This window comes from Coenobita brevimanus, chromosome 99, assembly GCF_032717465.1.
Source record: "Coenobita brevimanus isolate Jiangsu-jjx chromosome 99, ASM3271746v2, whole genome shotgun sequence".
Lineage (NCBI taxonomy): Eukaryota > Metazoa > Arthropoda > Malacostraca > Decapoda > Coenobitidae > Coenobita > Coenobita brevimanus.
The window spans coordinates 7,094,777-7,117,349 of record NC_137052.1 but is presented as its reverse complement, the minus strand read 5'-3'; the positions used below and the strand labels follow the sequence as shown (position 1 = coordinate 7,117,349).

Sequence of the window (22,573 nt, the reverse complement as noted above, 5' to 3'; positions counted from 1 at the left end):
AAACAATCACGTAAATAAAACATTATTGAGAAAAAGAGCATAAAAATTAATGCATAACTTACGAAATAACTACTCTCACAAACAGCAGGCAAACTGGCAACTCTGACTCGCACCGAAACCTACGGTACGGGAAACGTCGAGAAAAATCTCGGCTACCTAACTGGCAAATTCTGCTTCTTAACATGTGTAATGGGGTGCTTCTGAAAAGCCTAGTATTCCGGTAGATGTCACCACCATCGGGACAAACACATTCCCTGAGCTGTTTAAAATGCATAAATTTCTTTGTTAAATGTCTATACTGTTGTGTGAAATTGTGAATCATGGTAATGTCATATACCGTAATATAAATAATACAAATAGAACACGTATATATAACGTAGCGCGAATTGTTTATATTTATCCTAAACGGAAATTAAAATATCATTGATGGAATATGATGGCAACCCGCCGTTTCAGTGGTCCTATATTATTTAATTTCTGCTACATTTAGTGCAAGTTAGGTTCTTAATACATAGTTTGTTCAGACTGTAAATTACGCCTAGTAGGTATCTTGACTCATTCAGTCTCTGTGTGAGCAGAAATTTAATGTTGAGTAAATACTGGGACTCAACATTTTGCTCACTCCTTTCACGCATGCGCACAAGACAGTCCAGTGTTTAAGTTTTTTTCACAAAAGATTTGTTTTCAAAACAAATGCACGAAGACTAATGCTTAAAATAATACAATTTAGACTACTTGTGGTCTGGTTAAGTTAGATACAGAGTTCGTGAGTTCTTCACTGACGAGCAGATGGCCACAATATACAGAAGTCATGTGCGTTCTCAGATCAAATACTGTTCACCACTGTGGAGTGGATGTGGAGTGGTTGCATTGAGGCAGTTGGACAAAATTCAAAATAAAGCCATTACAGTAATCAATAATCCTGTCATAACGCAGGACCTTCCTCTGTTATCAGTACTTAAAGATGTTGCTTCTTTAGCACTATTTTATCGATATTTTTACCGTAAGTGCTCTAACGAACTGGCGTCAATTGTGCCTCCCCTTCACATTTTCTCCCGAAACACTCGGGCAGCTGGGAGCGCCCATGAACTCACACTCTCTCCCCCGCAATGCAGAACCTGTGCTTATCAAAATTCATTTATCCCCAGAACCACTACTCTCTGGAATTCACTTCCTGGGAGTTGTTTCCCATTTACATTTAATCCTCTCAGTTTTAAATTCAATTGTTATAAGTATTTTATGAATGGAGGATGCCTTTAGGCACATGGACTTATTTTTTTTCCTTTGTTTTTCCTTCCTCCATTCAAAAAAAAAAAAAAAAAAAAAAAAGATAAAGTAAGATACTGTAATTGCTTTGGAGGGTCTGAGGGGGCAATACCACGACCTTTTCAAACCGTGGCAGACGGCTCTTGTGGTGTGCATGGGTGAAGGGAGTGAGCAAAATGCTGAGTCCCAGTATTTACTCAACATTAAATTTCTGCTCACACAGAGACTGAATGAGTCAAGATACCCACTAGGCGTAATTTACAGTCTGAACAAACGATGTATTAAGAACCAAACTTGCACTAAACGTAGCTGAAATTAAATAATATGGGACCACTGAAATGACGGGTTGCCATCACATGCCATCAATGATTTTTTTATTTCCGTTTATGAGAAATATAAAACAATTCACGTTGCGTTATATATACGTGTTCTATTTGTATTATTTATATTACGGTACATGACATTATTATGATTCACAGTTTCACACAACAGTGTAGGTATTTAACAAAGAAAAATATGCTTTTTAAACAACGCGGGGAATGTGTTTGTCCCAGTGGTGGTGACATCTACCGGAATACTAGTTTTGAAAGCACATCATTGTGCGAGAAAATGTGAGTTGTCTCCTAGGCTATGGAGTGTTCTGGGCTGCACTGGTAGGTGGAGTCGAGAGGGAGGAGGGGGATTTTAAAGGGACCTGCCCTTCTTTCTGGCAGTCAGCCAGAGAGTAATGGACGGAGTGAGTGACTGCTGCAGCCAGACGGTTTGATGAGTTTAGTTTTAGTCAGTAACGGACAGAGTGACTTAGTACGGGGTAGGGCAGTTAGTGTGCGAAAGCCAGAGAATGAGTCAGTTAACGGACGGTCAGTGAACAATAAGACAGTCAGTGAGTCAGTCATTGAGTCAGTGGCAGGGTTAGTGAGTCAAAAAGTGATGGCTAATCAGTGAAAGATGGAATACTTAGTCACTCAGTGAGTGACAGTCAGTGACTGAAAAGTGAGTGAGTAGTGGCGACTGAGGAAGAGGGATAGAGAAGAAAAAAAATAGCCACAGTGTTTTGCACCTCAGCTGTGCCTAGATCTAAGGAATAAAACCCTGAAACGTTCAACAGCCTTTGATTAATGTCCTGGCCTGTCTACGCGTCGTTCTTGACGTATCAACAAACCCTACAGTAAAATAATGTTTTGATGTACAGTATGTTTGTTAGCAGTACTTATTCATTTTTAGGTTATGGTAATAATACACGTCGATTGCTTGATCATGTAATAGGAAGAAATAAAAACTTTTTAAAATTAGCAGTGTTAGGGTTCTGTCAGACATGATTGGTCCAGCTCACCAATATGTTTCAATATGGTGTTCAGGGACGCAGTTGGAGGATTATTATTAAATGATAAAAAGAGAGGATGCTGGTGAGGTTCGTAATGGTAACACTCCACGATGATAGACATCCTGTTCACTGTTTTTTATAAACAGGAATAATCTAAAGTCTGATGGTTTATCTGATTTAATACGTCAAGTGGATACCTTATTTGGTAATATGTACTGTCATAACATTCATTTGTGTACTAACATCGGATGAGGGAACGTAAAGCATTTAGACCTGATGGACCGACAGTAAACTTCTGTATGTAATGCTGTAACACTAGCTACTAAGGAACACTCACGAAATATGGTGAAAGTCAATGATGGAAAGGTTATATCTGGATGGAATAGAAAGGTAAAACAACTGCATATTTTCGCCAGTGTTACGTAAAGTGGGTTCGGACATGTAAATTACTGGATACCAGTGAACACAGTGATATGGTGAGAACAAGAGAGGAGTTTAAGTAAGCTTTAAAATATGTGAAATGAATGAGGAAGCTGTGGTATGCAACTCTAAAATAGAGAAATTTGGAAGTGCTGTTGAAAGAAATTTCTGGCGAGAAGTAAAACGAAGGAAAGGAAGGGCCAGAGAGACTATGCTCTTGATGGTATAATAAATAAAGAAACTTAATCTTTTTACTGAAAAACTTTTGTTGAGTAAGCCAGGTGTATATGATAATTGCAGAGAGGAGTTTATGATTTACTTCAAAAGTTCATGGCGACGTGGTGTAAGTATGAGCCCTGGTGTCTTGTCTGTTTCACTGAGAAAATTTTTAGTGTGACTAAGTAATGGGACGTCAGCCATGCAGATCCATTCTGCCTTCCTATAGAAAGCATCAGATAAATTCTTGGCAAACATCACTGTTTTATAATACATGTTTTTTGCACTGTTACTTACTAAAACAGTTGTTAAAAGGTGCTATTACCCCTATTATTGAAAGCATAGAAAGAAACGTTACTGATTCAGGGAGCTATAGGCCGGTTATATCAACGTGGTGCCTCTTTAAATTATTTGAAAAAATTGTTAGATATCAGAAGAAAAGATTACAATAAATGGGAGTCAGTTTGGTTTTCGTTGTGACTATCTACGACAGACCCATGCTGTGTTTTAAATGAAATTATATACGAAAACATAACTACAATTCATAAGCGTCTTACTACATTTGTTGACTTAACGAAAGCTTTTGTCATCGCTGACCACTTCATCCAATGTAAAAAGCTTATTGAATACGGAATTCCACATGATTTCATTAAAAAAAAAAAAAAACGCAATATTTACATATCCAACTGGCAAACATTAAGTTTCAAGGTTATGAGGAGGATTTTTATTCTGTAGAACATGGTGTAGGGCTAGGAGAAATTTTGTCACCTTATATTTAAATCTATACAGATAACATTTTATGTGATGCTATAAAATTGTATGAAAAATATATCCTGAGTCTTACCCGAGTTAATATGTTCGCGTTTGCAGATGACATCGTATTACTTGCAAACTCGAATCACAGTATGGGTAGAAATTATACTGTTTTGTGGTAATATTCAAAGGCATAAATTAATAATAAACATAAATAAGACGAAGTGTGTGGCGTACGGTAAGACTATAAATTACAAAGATGAATCTTTTACAACACAAATTGGCGATTGACTTGAAATTGTTAAGCCCTCTGATTAACTTGGTCATACTGTATAATTATTTTAACCTGAAAGATAACAAACATATTGAAAAAAGCTAAATACTTTTTACAGACATTTTAATAGTATTTCAAATATTTTTAGTTCGGTGGATGTAAACACAACTTTTATTTAATGCACTTTGCTAACCACGCCGTGGTCCTTGTTTGTAGACCAGTTGGAATATTTTTAGCACGACGATTTTTAGAGCATTTAAGATAGTCTACACCAAAGCCTTAAAACAAATGATAGGTGCTCCAGTCTTTGCCAATAACCATGTAATAGTTGAGGCTTGTACTCATTTAATTTTAAGAAGTCATATTGCCCTCACATATGCACGATACTTTAAAAAATTACTCGGATCACCTAACTTAAATATTAAATTAAACTTGCCGATTTTGAGAAGCACATATTTATGCTCCCATGGTCTTAATTCATTTAACGAATTATATAATTCAGATGTGCCTTCCCTTACCATGAACGTTGTAACAGCCAGAATAGTGTGAGTACTGAGGCATGAGGAACGTAGAGCTCGTTCACTAACTTATTTTAGGATTAACGACTTTTATTTCTTCTTATTCTGAATCATGTACACAAATCAGAATAGGTTTTATTCGTTATGTGTATAAGTGATGATGTATTTATGTCCATATTAATGTTGGCATATTCATATGCACATTACATCATCGAAATAATTTTGCTTAAATGAAGGGTTAGACATACATATAAATGACATATACGTGCAGCATATGTGCCGATAGATACGATATATAATTTTTTTTCTCTATTTTATGTTACGAAATAAATGGTTAATCGATTGATTGCCTACTACTGCTACTACTACTACTACTACTACTGCTGCTGCTGCTGCTGCTGCTGCTGCTGCTGCTCGTCTCCCCCAGATACTTTTCTGCTGTTGTTCCTGTCATAAGACGCCCCCACAGCATGGTTGTTAGGAGTCAAAGCTAAGGCGAGCGCAGGCCTCCCCTGTGCTTAGAGCTGTGTTTGCATGATTTCCTAACTAACCTATCCAGACCTACCCTACCCTACCTTACCTTATTCCACCCCATCTCAACTTGACCTACTCTACCCCAGCTAAACCTATCCTAACCTACCCGTCTAACCGAACCTAACCTAACTTACTCCAGTCTAACCATACCTAACTTAGCCTAACTCCCTCCTGTGTGTGTTTCAGGTGTCGTGGATCCGGCGTGGTGACCTAAAAGTGCTGGCCACAGACGTAGTCACCTTTACTACAGACCCTCGCCTACAGGTTAGTCTCTCACCCAGTCAGTCAGTCAGTCAGTCAGGACAAGATGGGGACGTGTTAACATCCGCCATTCTCGTTGTCCTTCATTGTCTCACTCATCCTCACTGTCCTGAGTATGCCAACCAAAGTTCCTGCCTGTGCTCTAGATAGATAGATAGGCAGATATGTAGGTAGGTCGGTAGATAGATTGATTGGTTGATAGATAGATAGACAGACAGACAGATTGATAGCTAGATAGATATAGATAGATAGACAGTAATATTTACATTTAGAGTGTCCTGGAACTTGACGTATTAGCTTCAGGGGGTGATTCTTCGGTCATTCTAAGCCATAGATATTCTAGTAACACACGTCTGATTCCCAACGTTATGCGATATAGGATATGTAAGTATGAAGGGTGGTAATGGGACAAATTATCCATTTCCACCCGGTATTAATATCCCTTATGTACGTTTTTTAGGATAACTTAAACAATAACTAGAAAGCACTCAGGGAGCGCATACCTCCTCCAATGCCATTAAAAAGGATCCGGATCCGGAGCCGTGGATATAGGATCCGGGTCCGCCCCAAAATTTAATCAAATCTTTCTTCATCCATGGCCCACCTTTCCACAAAATTTCTTCAAAGTACGTTTATAACTTTTTCAGTAATCCCGGATCCGGATCCGCCCCAAAACTTGACTAGTTCTTTCTTGGTCCATGACCCACCTTTCCACAAAATTTCAACGAAATTCATTGAGGACTTTTGGAGATATTGTGCTGGATATTCCGGATCCGGATCCAGCACAACATTTAATCATTTCTTCCTTGGCCCATGGATCACCCTTCCACAAAATTTCATCAAAATCCGTTCATAACTTTTTGAGTAATCCTGCGAACAGACAGACAGATAAACAAACAAACAGATAAAAAACAAACCAACGCTGGGTAAAACATAACCTTCATGGTGGAGATAATAATGGAATCCACTGCTAAATTTCAAACAGAGAATACAAATAAAAAATACCAACCAAGGATGCGATGGGGGAATGAAGTTGAAAGGTATACGAGTAAGAGTAGTGTGAGATGAACAGAAGGCATCGAGATGGTGGAGGGCAGGGTGACATGGAAGCGACTTTGTGGACACTGCTTCCTAAATTATCCTCTAGATGAAGGTAGTGGAGTAATAGATTTTCTGTAATTATGCATTTTTTATTTTCAATGTGACTTTTCTTCTGTTCTGTGGTACAAGAAATAAGAAAGGGGAAAGGATACTTGAGTCTGGGGAGGCAATGAACATGATTGTGTGCAACACACATTTAAGGTGATTATATACGAGTCTGGGGGAAAGAGCAGCCAGGTAGACTATTTCGTGGTCAGGAGGACTGATAGGAGGTTAAATGAGGTATGTTAAAGTTATAGGGAGCGAGGAATGTGTGCTGCAACACAAGTTATTGATATGTGACATGGTGCTTAAGGAGCTGGTGATGAAAAAGAGGACCTATGCACCTAAAAGGAAAATATGGAAGTTGAAAAACCAAGCAGTAAGGGATGCATTCAATAGCGAGATGAGTAGAGTGGTGGCTATTCAGGGTGACGTTGATAGAAATGTTAATGAACAGTGCAGAGCCCTCAAGAACAACCTCTTGAGAGTTACTGATTCGGTGTGTGGATGGACAGAGGGTCCCCAAAGACATAGAGTAATTTGGTAGTGGGATTAGGGTGTAGAAGCTACAATAAAAGAGAAAAGAAGGTTTTTCCGGGAATGGAGAAGAGGTGGTAACAAAGAGGAATACTTGGCTGCCAAGCATGGGCCTAAAATAGACTTTTACTTGATAACCTAAATAGTGTGGAAAGGATGAATATGATATTTAAGGTGGCAAATCAGATGAAGAGGGAGAATAGGGATATTATAGGTGAGCATTGTGTGAAGAATGATGAAGGAAAGGTAGTGGTGAACAGTGGGGATATTAAAGACGCCTGGAGAGAGCATTACAACCAGTTGTTGAATGAGGAGTCTCACTGGGACAAGCTAGGTTTGGTGCCAACAAATCCAGTGTCAGGCCATTGGCCTTTGAATGACGCTGCAACTGTGAGCAGGGCAATAGGCAGGACGCATGTGTGGAAGGCAGCAGGTGTGTCTGGGTTAACTGCTGAAATGTTGAAAGCCTCAGTAGATATAGGAGTGGGGTTATTCACTGACTTGATAAATACGATTATGTATGGGTGTGTTGTCCCAGATGATTGGCTGAAGAGTGTAATTGTAGATGTGTACAAGGGGAAAGGTGACGCCATGGAAAGAGGAAATTATAGAGGCGTAAATCTTTTGGACAAGATAATGAAGATAATGGAGAGAGTTCTAGAAGGTATGATAAGAGAAAGAGCGAATATTGGTGAGATGCAGTTTGGGTTTCTACCAGGCACTGGGGGCAGTGATGCCATATTCGTTGTTCGACAGCTTCAGGAATACAATAGAGGAAAGAAAAGGGAACTGTACTTTGTTTTTGTTGATTTGGAGATGGCATTTGAGAGTCCCTAGAGAGATGGTGAAGTGGACAATGAGAAAGCTTGGGATCGTGGAGTGGCTGGTTAGGGTGGGTAGGACCATGTATGTGGGTGCTTGCACCCAGGTAAGGGTGAATGCAGATCTGAGGGATGAGTTTTCCGTGAATGTTTGTGTGCATCAGGGATCAGTCTTGAGCCCCTTTTTGTTTATTATGGTACAAGAAGCCCTCTCACGTGACTTCAGACATGGATACCTGTGGGAGAAGTTGAATGCTGATGATTGGTTTTGACTGCAGAATATGAAAGGGAGGCGGAGAAAAGATTTAGGAAGTGGAGAGATGGTATGGGGCACAAGGGTTTAAGAGTAAATGCGGATCAAACAAAAGTGATGGTATCTAGGGCTGGTGACGGTACTGTCAAAGAAGATGGAGAGTGGCCATGTGCGATTTGTCACAAGAGAGTGGGAAGTAATTCCACCTTTTCCAGTGTTGTGATAAGTGAGTGCATAAGAGATGTAGTAGTAATAGAGGTAGACTTCGAGATAATGCTGGTTTCATGTGTGCTGTGTGTCGGGGAGAGCATGTGGAGATTGTCTGGCACGAGAGGATTGAACTTGCCGTGAGTCTCTTGGGTGAGTGGAAGAATTTTGTTAACTGGGAGACATGTTATGTACTGGAGGTGGGGCTGGAGCTAGCTCAGTGGCTGGAGTGAGGAATGGTTGGAAGAAGTTCAGAGTGCTGTTGCCTCATATGACATTGAGAGGGCTTTCCCTCTGAGCTAAGGGATCTTTGTATGCGGCATGTGTTAGGAGTGTAATGGTGTATGGTAGTGAGACCTGGGCAGTAAAGGAAGAGAATATTCTCAGACTCAATTGTACAGAAATGGCAGTGATTAGGTGAATGTGCAGTGTGTCTCTAAGTGTGTGGCCTGGGGGGCCTAGATATACAGTGGAAGAGTTGAGAGGTTGGATGGTGCTGTGATGAGGAGAGGTAGATTGAGATGGTTTGGACATGTGGAGAGGATGGAGGATGATAACTGAGTGCAGAAGGTGAGAAATGTTAATGTTGTGGGTAGGGTGGTGAGAGGTAGACCAAAGAATGGCTGGGACGAGGTCATTGATTGTTGTCTCAGAGATAAGAGACTAAAAAGGGAAGCTGCCAGCATGAAGAGCGGCCATTAAGTGACCAAGGCCGATGCATGCAGTTATGTTGGAACCTTCAAAAACGAAAGGAAACGTAGCGCAGGATCCCAGGCAGGTACTTGAGGCAAGATTGCTCCCTCCAAGAATGAAAGAATAACAGAACCAAATTCAACATCCATTCATTTTGAGATGCCTGGACACATTGCATTTAAAAGATTGGAGGTCATAGACAGAAGGAAATACAGAATAAGGAAGACATTTCCAGAGTGGCTCTGAATATTTTGCACCACCTCTTCTTTGGCGATTTATTTTACCAGTAACACGTTAATATCCTCTCGTATGCCATTGATGCAAACTATGATGATATTTACGCGTTATTAAAAAATACAAGGGAAGGTTATGGAGTAATATGCAGAATAAATGGCAAAGGAAGAGGCACTACGAAGCCTCCTATGGTAAGGTCATAGATCTGTATTCTAAGTGGCATACGAGGCTTCGTAGCACTTCTTCCGATGCGATTTATTTTGCGTACTACACCATACCATTCTCTTCCACGTTGTTTGTTATATCGGCATGGTTTGCATCGGTAAGAGGAAATCGAGCGTTACGTGCAGAATAAATCGCTTCAAAAGAAGTGTTACGAAATTTCCAAAACTACGTGTAATAATTCCCGTAGACGATATAGATTATCAATGTATACACGGTCCAGTGGGCAATAACTGTTATGTCCAGTGCAAAATGTGACTGTCTCCTACTCGTCCATGTTTCTTCGTTAGTGCTCCTTGTTGAGGCCTTCCTCTTTGTATGTTACTAAATTGTAAGCCATTTCATCGACACGAAATCAATTTCTCTCTCTCTCTCTCTCTCTCTCTCTCTCTCTCTCTCTCTCTCTCTCTCTCTCTCTCTCTCTCTCTCTCTCTCTCTCTCTCTTTAATCCTAACCAAACGTAACATAACTATTGCAGATTAGCCTAACCCAATCAGACTCACATAACCTAATAGCCCTAACCTAACCTAGCATTATCCTTTCCTAACAGAATAATCTAACCTAACCCAAACCTTTCCTAACATATTAGCCTAACCAAACCTAACTCAGTCCTTTCCTAACATCCTAACCTAACCTGACTCCATCATTTCATACTAACCCGACCTAACCTAGTCACTTCCTAACATACTAAGCTGACCTAGCCTAATCCAAAGGTAAGAAACTAACCTAACTGGACCCAGCCTACCCCGTAAGCAGACTAATCTGACCTGACACAACCATACCAAACAAATCTAACCTAACATAGTCCTAATCGAATAACCTAAACTAATCTAGCTAAACCCTCACAAACTAACCAAGGGTAACCCTAATATATTAAACTAACCCAACGCAACCCAACCCTAACAGACTAAACTATCCCAATCCAACACTAACTGACTAAACTATCCCAATCCAACACTAACAGACTAAACTATCCCAACCCAACCTTAAGAGACTAATCTAACTCAACCCAACCCTAAGAGACTAAACTAATCCAACCCATCCTAACAGACTAAACTAACCCAACCCAATCTGAACGACTAAACTAACCCAACCTTAACAGACTAAACTAACCCAACCCGACCTTAACTAATAAACTAAACCAACCCAACCTTAACAGAGTAAACTAACCCAGCCCAGCCCTAACAGACTAACCTCACCTAACCTAACCTAACCTAATTAAACCTTAATAGACTAACCTAAACTCACCTAATCTTAGGCTACACACACACACACACACACACACACACACACACACACACACACACACACACACACACATCTAGAATTATAGGAGTCGTATATTAGACAAGAGGCTGGCAGCCCTAACGGATCACTCAGCACTTCTCCAAATTAGAGCCATCTCTGAACCATGCTTCGCTTTGGAAGAACTGTTTTGCAGCCTGATACAGCCAAAAGCACTTGCCCAAACGATAGACGTTTCTGAACAGCCACCACCACCATCACCAAAGCTACCGACCACCACCATCACTATAGCTACAACCACAGCCACCATCATCAGCACCACAGCAACCACCACCACCACCATCATCACAGCTACCACCACCACCATCATCATCATCACAGCTATCACCACCACCATCGTCACAGCTACCACCACCACCATCATCACCACAACTACCATCATCATCACAGCTACCACCACCACCATCATCACAACAACTACCATCATCATCACAGCTACCACCATCACCATCATCATCATCATAGCTACCACCATCATTGTCATCATCACAGCTACCACCACCACCATCATCATCACAGCTACCACCACCACCATCATCATCACAGCTACCACCACCACCATCACAGCTACCACCACCATCATCACAGCTACCACCATCACCATCATCACGGCTACCACTACCACCATCATCATCACCACAGCTACTACCACCACCATCATCACAGCTACCACCACAACCATCATCATCAGAGCTACAACCACAATCATCATCACTACAGCTACCACCACCACCATCATCACAGCTACCACCACCACCATCATCATCATCACAGTGACCACCATTATCATCATCATCATAGCTACCACCACGACCATCGTCATCATCACAGCTACAACCACACCATCGTCATCATCACAACTACCACCACTGCCATCATCATCACAGCTACCACCAACACCATCATCATCACAGCAACTACCACGACCATTATCATCACAATAACCAACACCATCATCATCATCACAGCTACTACCACGACCATCATCATCACAACTACCACCACCACCATCATCATCACAACTACCACCACCACCATCATCATCACAACTACCACCACCACCATCATCATCACAACTACCACCACCACCATCATCATCACAGTTACCACCACCTCCATCATCATAACAGCTACTACCACCACCATCACCATCACAGCTACCATCATCATCAAAGCTACCATCATCATCACAGCTACCACCATTGCCATCATCATCACAGCTACCACCACCATCATCATCATTATCATAGCTACCAACACCACCATCATCATCACCACAGCTTCCACCACCAGCAGCAGCAGCATCACAGCTACCATCACTGCCGCCATCATCATCATCATCACAGCTACCACCACCACAGTTACCACTATTATCACAGCTGCCACCACCAACAACATTACAACTACCACCACCAACAACATCACAGCTACCACCAACAACATCACAGCTACCACTATCACAGCTATCACTACCACCATCACAGCTACCACCACCACCATCACAGCTACCACCACCACCACCATCATCACCGCAGTTACCACCACCACCATCATCACCACAGCTACCACCACCACAACCATCATCATCACCATAGCCACCACCACCATCATCATCATCATCATTATCATCATCATCATCATCATCACAGTTACCACCTCCACGATCATCATCACCACAGCTATCACGACCACAATCATCATCACCACAGCTACCACCACCACCATCACCATTACAGCTATCACCACCATCAACATCATCACAGATACCACCACCACCATTTTTTTTTTTTTTTACTCAAGAAAGAAGGAACCAGAGGTCGGAGCCCGCAAACCATTCCCTCCAAGAAAAAACAAAAACAATACAAAAGAGAGCCAAAATCAAGATCCTTTCATTTGGAGATGCCTGGACACACTGCATTTGAAAAACTGGAGATCATAGGAAGTAGGAAATACAGACAGAGGGAGACAGTTCCAGAGTTGACCTGTTGCATAAATGAAGGACTGGGAGTAACGGTTGACTCTTGCATTAGAGAGTTGTACAGAAAAGGGATGAGAGTTTGTTGCTAGACGGGTGCTACGCACCCGTCGTAGAGGTGGAGGGATGCAAGCAGACAGTTCAGAGGAGCAGTGACCATGGAAGTAACGACAGAAAAGAGATAAAGAGGCAACAGTGCGGCGCAGAGACAGAGGTTGAAGGGAGCCAGTAAGAGAAGGAGAGTTGATGAGACGAAAAGCCTTTGACTCCACCCTATTGAGAAGAGCTGTATGTGGGGAGCCTCCCCACACATGAGAGTTGTACTCTAAACAGTGGCAAATAAAACCCGTGTATAAGGTCAACAACTGCAGGGGTAAAGAAGGTACGCAATCGGCTTATCACACCTAATCTCTTGGATGCAGATTTTACAAGAGATGCAATATGATCTTTCCAAGACAAGTCCTGAGTGAATGAAACCCCAAGCATGTTCAAAGATGAAGCTGGATTAAGCTGGATATTATTAAACATTAGTGGGTACTCCTGTGGAAGATTGTGTCGGGTTGATAGGTGTAAAAACTGAGTTTTTGATGCATTAAAAACAACAAGACACTTTTTACCCCAGTTAGAGATACGAGGTAAGTCAGACATTAGGTGTACCATAGTTTCATCCCTTGTTTGTTGAAGTAACCTGCTGAGATGGACCACCACAACCACCACGGTTACCACCATTATCACAGCTACCACCACCATGATCATCACAGCTACCACTACCACCACCACCACCATCACAGCTACCACCATCACCATCATAGTTACAACCACCACCACAGCTACCACCATCATCACAGCTACCACTGTCATCACAGCTACCACTATCATCACAGCTACCATCACCACCACAACAGCTACCATCACCACCACCACAGCTAACAACACCACCATCACTATCACAACTACCGTCACCACCATAACAGCCACCAAAACCACCATTATCATCAGTTACCACTACCACCACAACTACCACTACCACCAAGATAATCACACCAACAACCACCACCACTACCACCCCACCACAGCTGCCACCATTTTGTGCTCAATAAAGCATCAGTGAAGTAAGAGACATTGAACTGTAGATGTACAGGCCAACCTCTCTCTCTCTCTCTCTCTCTCTCTCTCTCTCTCTCTCAAGACACCTGAAACTCCACGGAAATCCCCCACTGTTTCATGCAGATCCACATATTGTAACACCAGTGTGTGGAATTGTTAGGGTCCAAAACATCCCTTCAGAAAATTTCAGTCAACGACAAATTTAAACTGACCATCTGGGACCAAGTTTCATATAAATCCTTTTTCCACTTTTGGCATTTACACACACACACACACACACACACACACACACACACACACACACACACACACACACACACACACACACAAGATTATAGTATATTACTGTAGATGCCAGTCACGAAGAAGTGCTATAGAACGGATGTGGAACCACAGTATTGTCTTATTCTGCTTCAGAGATACCCATTAAGTAAGTAGCAAAAGAACAAGAATTAACTATTGAAAATGATGCCAGTCACGAAGTGCTATGGAAAGGATGTGGACCATAACACTATCCTTTTCTGCCACTGTACTGTGTGAAATAAGCAGGAAAAGGACGAAAATCAGATTCAAGCTGAAGTAAAAAGACCACAGTGGAGATAGAGTTTTCCCTGTATTTCGCCTTTAAATTCCTTGTACAAATGCTGACAGCTGAATCTACACCACACTTCCTGTGTTTGGCAGGTGGCACTTACATCCTGCAATCAACTTCTGAGAATAAATGCAAAAACAATGAAAATTTATTTATATCAGCCACTTGGAAGCACCAGTCCATAAGAAGTTAATTCATGAATCTTACATTTAATTCATCCGGATAGCTGAAAAAAAAAAAAACAGTCAGATAGTGCAAGTGTTACCACTGACTTATTTGAATGTATATAATGCATTTATGCAACTTTATCTACAAACGTGCAGTATGTAGGATTATGTAACAACTGACCCAGAGATTCTTGATTGCACTGTTTTAATGACAGATGAGTAACACGGTGCTAAGTTGTGTTGAACCACCTTTGGGCGAGACTTCCTGTCCTCCTGAATTCGATACATTATGTCTGACAGGCAGTCCTTCACAGTGTAGGGCCCATGCCATGGGCTTTGCAGCTTCCGTAACTGTCCCTTCTTCTGCTGAGGATTGTATAGCCAAACTTTCTTTCCATTCTTGAAGCTCACCTTCCGTAACTGTCCCTTCTTCTGCTGAGGATTGTATAGCCAAACTTTATTTCCATTCTTGAAGCTCACCTCACTTCCCTTTGCATCATACTTCCACTTCATCACTTCGCTTGAAAACTTCAGAGCCTTTGAACCTGTTGGTGATGTGCCTCAACCAGTCTTTCCTGAAGATGCCTCGCATAGCTGGTGTCAGTAGGCAGGTCTTCACCAGGTGGTCTTCGCATTAACAGATTAACTGGCAGTCATAACTTGTGGCCCAGTACAGTTTGTCAGGGGTGTAGCCGGTAGACTCGTGGGATGCGGACTGATAGGCCGTCAGCAACGCAGGTAATTTCTGGTCCTATTCCAGCGGTCCTTCTATGCAGTACTTGGCCAGTTCTTGTCCCAGGATCCAGTTGAATTTCCCCACCATCCCATCTGACTCTAGCCCTAGAGGGGTCATCCCGAGCTTCTTGATCCCCAATAACTTACTTCACTCACGGAACACAGCAGACTCAAAGTTTCTACCCTGGTCTGAATGTAGCTCATGTGACATCCCAGAACAACAGAAGAACTGGTCAACCAACACCTTAGCAACAGTCATGGCCTCTTGAACAGGGATGGCATAGACTGCTGGCCACTTTAATGTAGTGGTCCAGGGCAACACATATACTGGTTTCCTCTTTCAGTGAGTGGCAGAGGTCCAGCAATGTCCACCACGACTCTTCCCACTGGTGCACCCACTTCACACAGCTGAACAGGGGCAAAACAACATTTCTTTGGTCCCTTTTTAGCACAATAAACATCACAGGCCTGACACCACTCTTAGACATCCTGATATATCCCAGTCCAGCAGAACCTCTATTGCAGCTGACTTAAGAGTTTTCTTCACTCCCAGATGCCCATAAGTGATCAGGTTATGAGACTCTTCTAAGACCTCACACCTTAGGAACCACCAGTTGCCAATACTTGCTGAGGCCTTCGGGTATCTCCAACTGATGTTTCAGTAATCCGTTGTTCAAACGAAGATCCCACAGACTCCAGAAGCTATTAGTCACAGGGCTGAGCCTGAAAACCTCTTCCCAAGATGGTTGCACTGTACTCTGATGCAGCCACCCTAGCACTGATCGTAAATCTGTATCCTCCATCTGCATCCTCCTCAGGTTTTCTTCAGCTGACAGAGGCCCTGTCACTGCAGTACAGCTGCATTTCTTGATATAATCTTCTGTCCTACTACACTGCTTGCAAACTGGGTCCCATGGTTGACAACTCAGGCTGTCATCATTGCCATGTACCCACCCAGGGTAGTGTTGCACCTCATAGTTGTGTTGGTCCAGCTTCCCAAGCCAGCATGCCTGTTGTCCTGGATTCTTTAATGTCTTCAGCTACTTGAGTGTTGCACGGTCCATCCTGATGAAGAAAGAAGACCCATATAAGTAGGGATGAAAGAAGTCAAAGCTCGTCATCATTGCCAAGAGCCCATATGGGTTCCACAGTAGTTTCTCTTCAGTGGGCTAAGTTCCTTGCAGTAATATGCTACCACATACTCTTTGTAATCCTTGGTCTGTGACAGGACTCCACCAATGCCATGGTCACTAGCATCACAGTCCAGGATGAATGGTTGACTCAGGTCTGGGTACGGCAACCCTGGAGAGTTTGCCAATGCATGCTTGACTTAATAGAAGGCCTTCTGCATCACTACAGTCCACATAAACTTGTTTCTTTCCTTACAACTTCTGCAGAGGTGCAAATATTGTTGCAAAACCCTTCACAAAATGCCCACAGTAGGTACACAAAACCAGGAAACTCCATAGTTCCTTCACACAAGTTGGAACTGTTCAGTTTTTCACAGCTGCCACCTTCTCTGGATCAGTATGGACGCCGACTTTGCTTGCAATGTGTCCCAGGTACTTCATTTCCTTCTGGAACAATTAACACTTCTTAGGGTTCAGCTTGAGATGCGCTGCTTGGATCCTGTTGAACAACTCTGACAGATTCTCCAATTCCTGGTCCAAGGTCTGCCCAAACACAATTATATCAAGATAGATGAGAGCTGTCTGTCAGTGCAGGTGCACCAGTACTCCATCCATGAGGTGCTCAAAAGTAGCTAGGGCATTGCATACACCAAATGGTATCATTCTGAACTGCCATAAACCCGGTCTATATGAAAAGGCTGGTTTCTTCTTGTCCTTTTCTGTAACCTTGACCTGGTGATATCCTGCTTTTATGTCTAGGATAGAGAACCACTTGGCACCTGGCAGAGCATCCAGCATGTCATCAATTCTTGGCAAGGGGTATGCATCCTTCATTGTCACTTCATTCAGGGCTCGATAATTCACACAGCACCTCACTAAGCCAGAATAACTGGTGATGCCCAAGGACTGCTGGACGTTTCTATCACTCCCTGATTTTAAAGATTCTCTATCACCCTCTTCATTTCTTGACGTTGAGCTGGTTCTATCCTCTGAGCTGGCTGTTTAATCAGGCAGTGATCCCTGGTGTCGATACAACGCTCTACCAGATCCGTGCATCCCAGGTCAAGTGTCCAGTGGAAAAGACATCAGTAAATTCACTAGCAGATGCCTTAACTGCAGCACTTGTGAGTCATCCGTGCACTGGCAGCTTCTGAAAAACAGGTCTTGTTAATGGTCTGGCAGAATCTTATCTTCTTTGACTATTCTCCTTTTACAGGCCTTGCACTGATGCCGCTCGGGGACCACTGCCTGGCACAGCCCCACTCTTTCTCCTCGTTGATTCTCAGTGTCTCACTGGAGAAATTGGCCACCACAATTGGCACCTCACCTGCACCTGTTTCCACCAAAGTCCTCTCCGCCATCGCTCTGGCCTTCGTCTTGCTTCATCAATCAAGCTCCACGACCCCTAGACAGCTGTCAAAAGAACCAGTCACCTTTCACTGCAGCAATTGTTCTGATCTTTGAGGTATCACTGGCATAACAGGAACCGACTCTTCTCCAACCTTGAGCCTCATGGAGCAGAAATCTAGCTCTTATCATTTGGACAGCAGAAAGTCCAGACCAAGGGGGCACATAAACTGGAAGCGTGGTCTCTTGCCCTGCCACTTCATTCCGGACATCCAAGGGTCTCCTCAGTTCTGCGCAGTGCCAGTTACAATGCACAATTGTTCTGATGACTCAGGCAGATACCGATGATGTAACACATCAGGCCTCACAAAAGTCTGCTTTTGAGGCTGAATCAGTCTGCAGGGAACACCTCTTAACGTCTCTTCTTCCATCTGCTCACATACTGTCAGTTGCAGTTCTCTTGCATTTTCTCGCTGTTGGGGCTACTTGTAAAAAGCCGGGTGGCTGTTGCCCCTTACCACCAGCCCTTACTAGCTTTCTGGTACTTTCTTGTCTTCTGCAAACTTCTCCTTATCCCCCCTTTTTTTTCGTCAGTCACAATTGACGTGTCCCACCTCAACACAGGTCCAACACCCTTTTGTTGCATTTGTAAATTACCTTGTACTGTTCTGTTCTTCTTCCTTCTTTCATTTGTAACAATCCTGCTTCTTGTGAACTGGCATCCCACAGAACCAGCAACCTCCTCTGATCTTTTCCTGTTCCTTCTTCCACTTGTAGCAGTCTTCCTTCCTATACCCTGGCTTTTCACAATACCAGCAACTTCCTTCCAATTTCTCTGCTGCATGTACCTGCCTCTTTCTTGCCATGAATCCTGCACTATGGCCTGCCTGCAAGCTAGACGTACTGTACCTAAAATAGGACTCATATTCCAAGGCCCTGGCTAGTGCTTCTTGCATGCTTCTTCATTGTGCCTGCTTCACTTGCACTTTCAACTCTGCACTATCATGAGCATCGATGAACCGGTCCCTCAGAAGAATAGCCAACAGCTTAGGTGCTGCTCCAGGGTATGCCTTGTGTGTCACACTCTCCAGCTCATGAGCAAGCTGCTGTAGGGATTCGCCTCGAGCCTGCATGTTGGTCTAGAATCTTGCTCTGTAAACCTCAGTCTGGGACATGGTCCCACATCTGGACTCCAGCACTTCTAATATGGACTGATAACTGTTCCTCTCCTCCACTAACATCTGGCCAAGAATCTCGGTTGCAGCACGCTAGAGGCTAGTAGCAAGCTGCACTGCCCTCTGCCTGTCATCCCTACCATTCTGATCAGCAAGTAACTCAAACTGTGCCCGGTAAGCTTCTCAAGATTCTTTGCCATTAATTTCCTGAGGTATCTTTTTAATTGGACTCCCACAAGAACCATGCACTTCACTGGTTTGGCACCTAATAACTGGGGCATTATTATTAAGTCAAGGACTCGAAACTTCTACTTCTAATTATTCAACCCTGAAATGCTACCTTTAGATGCATGGGATTCATCAAAATTCATGATACACTCCAATTTTTTTTATACGCTGCCTGTACACTAACCTGAGGCTCAACAGTGCAAGATCTCTCTATAGCCTCAATTCTCTCACTAATTATTTTCAGCTGGTCGTCTGCATGCTGTCTGCACTCTGTCACATTATTGCTTACCTCACACTTCTGCTGCTGAAGCTCTGTGTATAGTTCCTTCTTCAACATTTGCTATTCAGCCTTCATTTCCCCCATGTTAGCATCTAGCTGTCCCTGCGTCCTCTGTTGCAACTCTTTCTGTTGCTCCTGTAATGCCTCTTGAAGCCATTCATACCACTCTTTCTGTTCTTTACTTTGTGCATTTAGTTGTTCACCGAGTTCTTTCTTTAACTCTTTCTGTTCTTTGTGCTTGTAATTGCTTCATGATTGCTGCCAGAGACACCTTCTCCTGTCCAGCTTGGTTTCCTGCCTGTGCACCTTTCGGTTCCATGTCGAGGATTTGACTCACTGCATCACTTTTCCATCCCACTCTTGACACCACTTTTTACTTCTCCGTCCCACACTGCCACAGGCTTCAACAGCAGTAATTCAGTATAGGATGGACATCACCCAGTGAATCATTCTTTGCAGGGTCAGCCTTTCTGTGTGCAACAGATCAACTTGAGTGTCATAATAACACAAGCATCTCGCATTCATTGTCTTTATTTACTTAGTAATTATACTGTATGCTTGCCAAATACACTTCAGTCACTTCACAAGTACTTGGGCTACACAAACTTCGCAAGACTACAAGTAATACTAAACTGAAACTCCTCTGTTCTCTCCCCCATCCATATATAACCTTGCTCAAAACTCGAATGTTCTAGTGCGTTCTCCTAGCAACAACCGTTTTGTACAGTATGTTGGAGACATCCAAAATATTCCAGAGCTTTCTTACATTATGTAACACTCTAAATGCTTTATCATACAAGTTGAAATTAAATCTGAATAATACATAATCATCCAAACAGAACATAATAGTGAGAAAATATAATAAAAATTAATGCATAACTTTACAAAATACCTCCGCGCACAACAGGGCTATCTCGCAACTCTGCCTCGCAACTGAAAACGCGAGAACCACCGGGAACCTTCCAGTATCTCCCAGCTAACACTCCTGCTTCTTGAAATAAATTATATTTCCCAAGTAACCTTACAGAGATAACTATAAACAATATAATATACATTCGTATGCATAAAACAAGTTGAAAGAAGGAGTATGAACAGGTTTATGGTGTGAAGCTTGGAAAATGCCACGTTTTTCTGGTTACCATTCCCTCACAAACTTATGTAACAAGAGTGGCACCTGTTGTTATATCAAATCTGAATTTGCAGATGACACTGTTTTAAACTTCACTTCAACTAATTTTGATCACTCACTGTATAAACTAAATTTTCTAAACATTACCATATATATCTGTGTAGTCTATTGCTCCCCCAATGCTTCTTCAGAACCCAGTGTATTTGACTCCATATCCAGACAGTTGAGTAGCCTTGACCTTACCTTTAGCACCGAAATTACTATTTCGGGTGATTGTAACGTACATAATGTAGAATAGTTATTGCACTCTGCCAGGGCTGATGATACTGGTCTAGAGTGTGAACTGTTTGCAGAATCGTTTAATCTCATGCAGTTGGTAAAGCAACCAACCGAAATACCAGATAGTCCTCACCATAGCGCTCATCCCTTGGATCTGTTCCTGACAAGTAATCCAGATCAATACAGGATAGAAATACTATCACCACTTGGATCCTCTGACCACAATCTCATCAAAGCCTAATTCATTAATCGGTTCTTTCAAACCTCCCCGTTCTGAACCTGTCAGGGTGACCCGACGGCACTTTGGTAGGGCAGACCGGGATGGATTAAAAAAGTATCTTGCTGACATTCTATGGCGGTCTTTCTTCTCTAGTGAATCAATTCTCTCAGTCGCACATTAGTGACTTCATATTAGCTGGTATGGATTTATTCATACTAAGTCAACAGTTCACTAAAAGATCGAACTCTCCGAAATGGGTTGATAGCAACTGTGCCAGAGCAATGGCCCAAAAATCATTAGCATATAATTCTTCCCTAAAATAAAAAACATCTGTATTACTCTGTCAATTTAAAATTGCTAGAAACCATGCAAAAGCAGTAATAAATCTTGATAAATCAAACTTCCTTCAAAACCAAGCATCAAAACTACTTAACAATCCTAATGACAACAGAATATTCTGGTCAGCTGTCAATTCTTTCAATAATAAGTTTAACAAGTCATCATCCATTCCCCCACTAAGATCTTCAGACGGTAACATTACAAATGACCCGCACGGTAAAGCGAATATCCGTGTACTAGGACTTGACTCTCCCGAAACTGTTCCACGTAAAATACAGACTAGATACATAAAACCCATCCTAGACAATTTACCAACCAGAAAAGCTCCAGGCCATGATGGAATTCCTCCAATTGTTTTGAAAAGTGCTCTCAGAACTTGCCTCTGTTCTAACCAAATTATTTAGACTATGCATAGATACTTCTTCATCCCCTAATTCATGGAAAAAGGCAATATCCACTCATTACCAAAGAAAGGAAGTTCCTCTGCCCTCTCTGATTAGTGTCACGAATTAATTCGAGACATTATATTAGTATTATATAAGGGAACGTCTGAATTTCATTGAAAGCATTAATTTTTGCTCAGACCGTTAACTGTCTCGCTTTTGTACTCAGATCGTAATGAGTTTCATAACTCTTGTCATTGTTTCATAAGTGACTGTCTTTCTGTATAGACATTGGGTTTCACTGAGCGAAAACTTTTGTTTAGTTGTCATTCTCACATTGCCTCTCGACCGTTGATTTGGGCCGTGCCCAGCCTACTTACTTACATGAGTCAGTCGGTGTCGAACAGCTACGGGAGGAGGTTCGTTATGCCAGAGCTGAGAGAGGAGGCCCCTAGCGCCTAGTCTCCAGAGTTCAACAATTCCCCGTATTTCCCCGCTGAGTTTGG

General features: G+C 42.4%; 1 protein-coding gene across 1 annotated transcript in view; it reads left to right on the top strand.

The window, feature by feature from the left end:
* Positions 1-22,573, top strand: part of LOC145414405 (uncharacterized) — a 178,713-nt gene that overhangs the window by 36,879 nt on the left and 119,261 nt on the right. Inside the window, exon 3 of the mRNA XM_080283941.1 lies at positions 5,492-5,569. Within this exon, the coding sequence (XP_080140067.1) occupies positions 5,492-5,569 (78 nt within the window). The remainder of the gene's footprint in view (positions 1-5,491; positions 5,570-22,573) is intronic.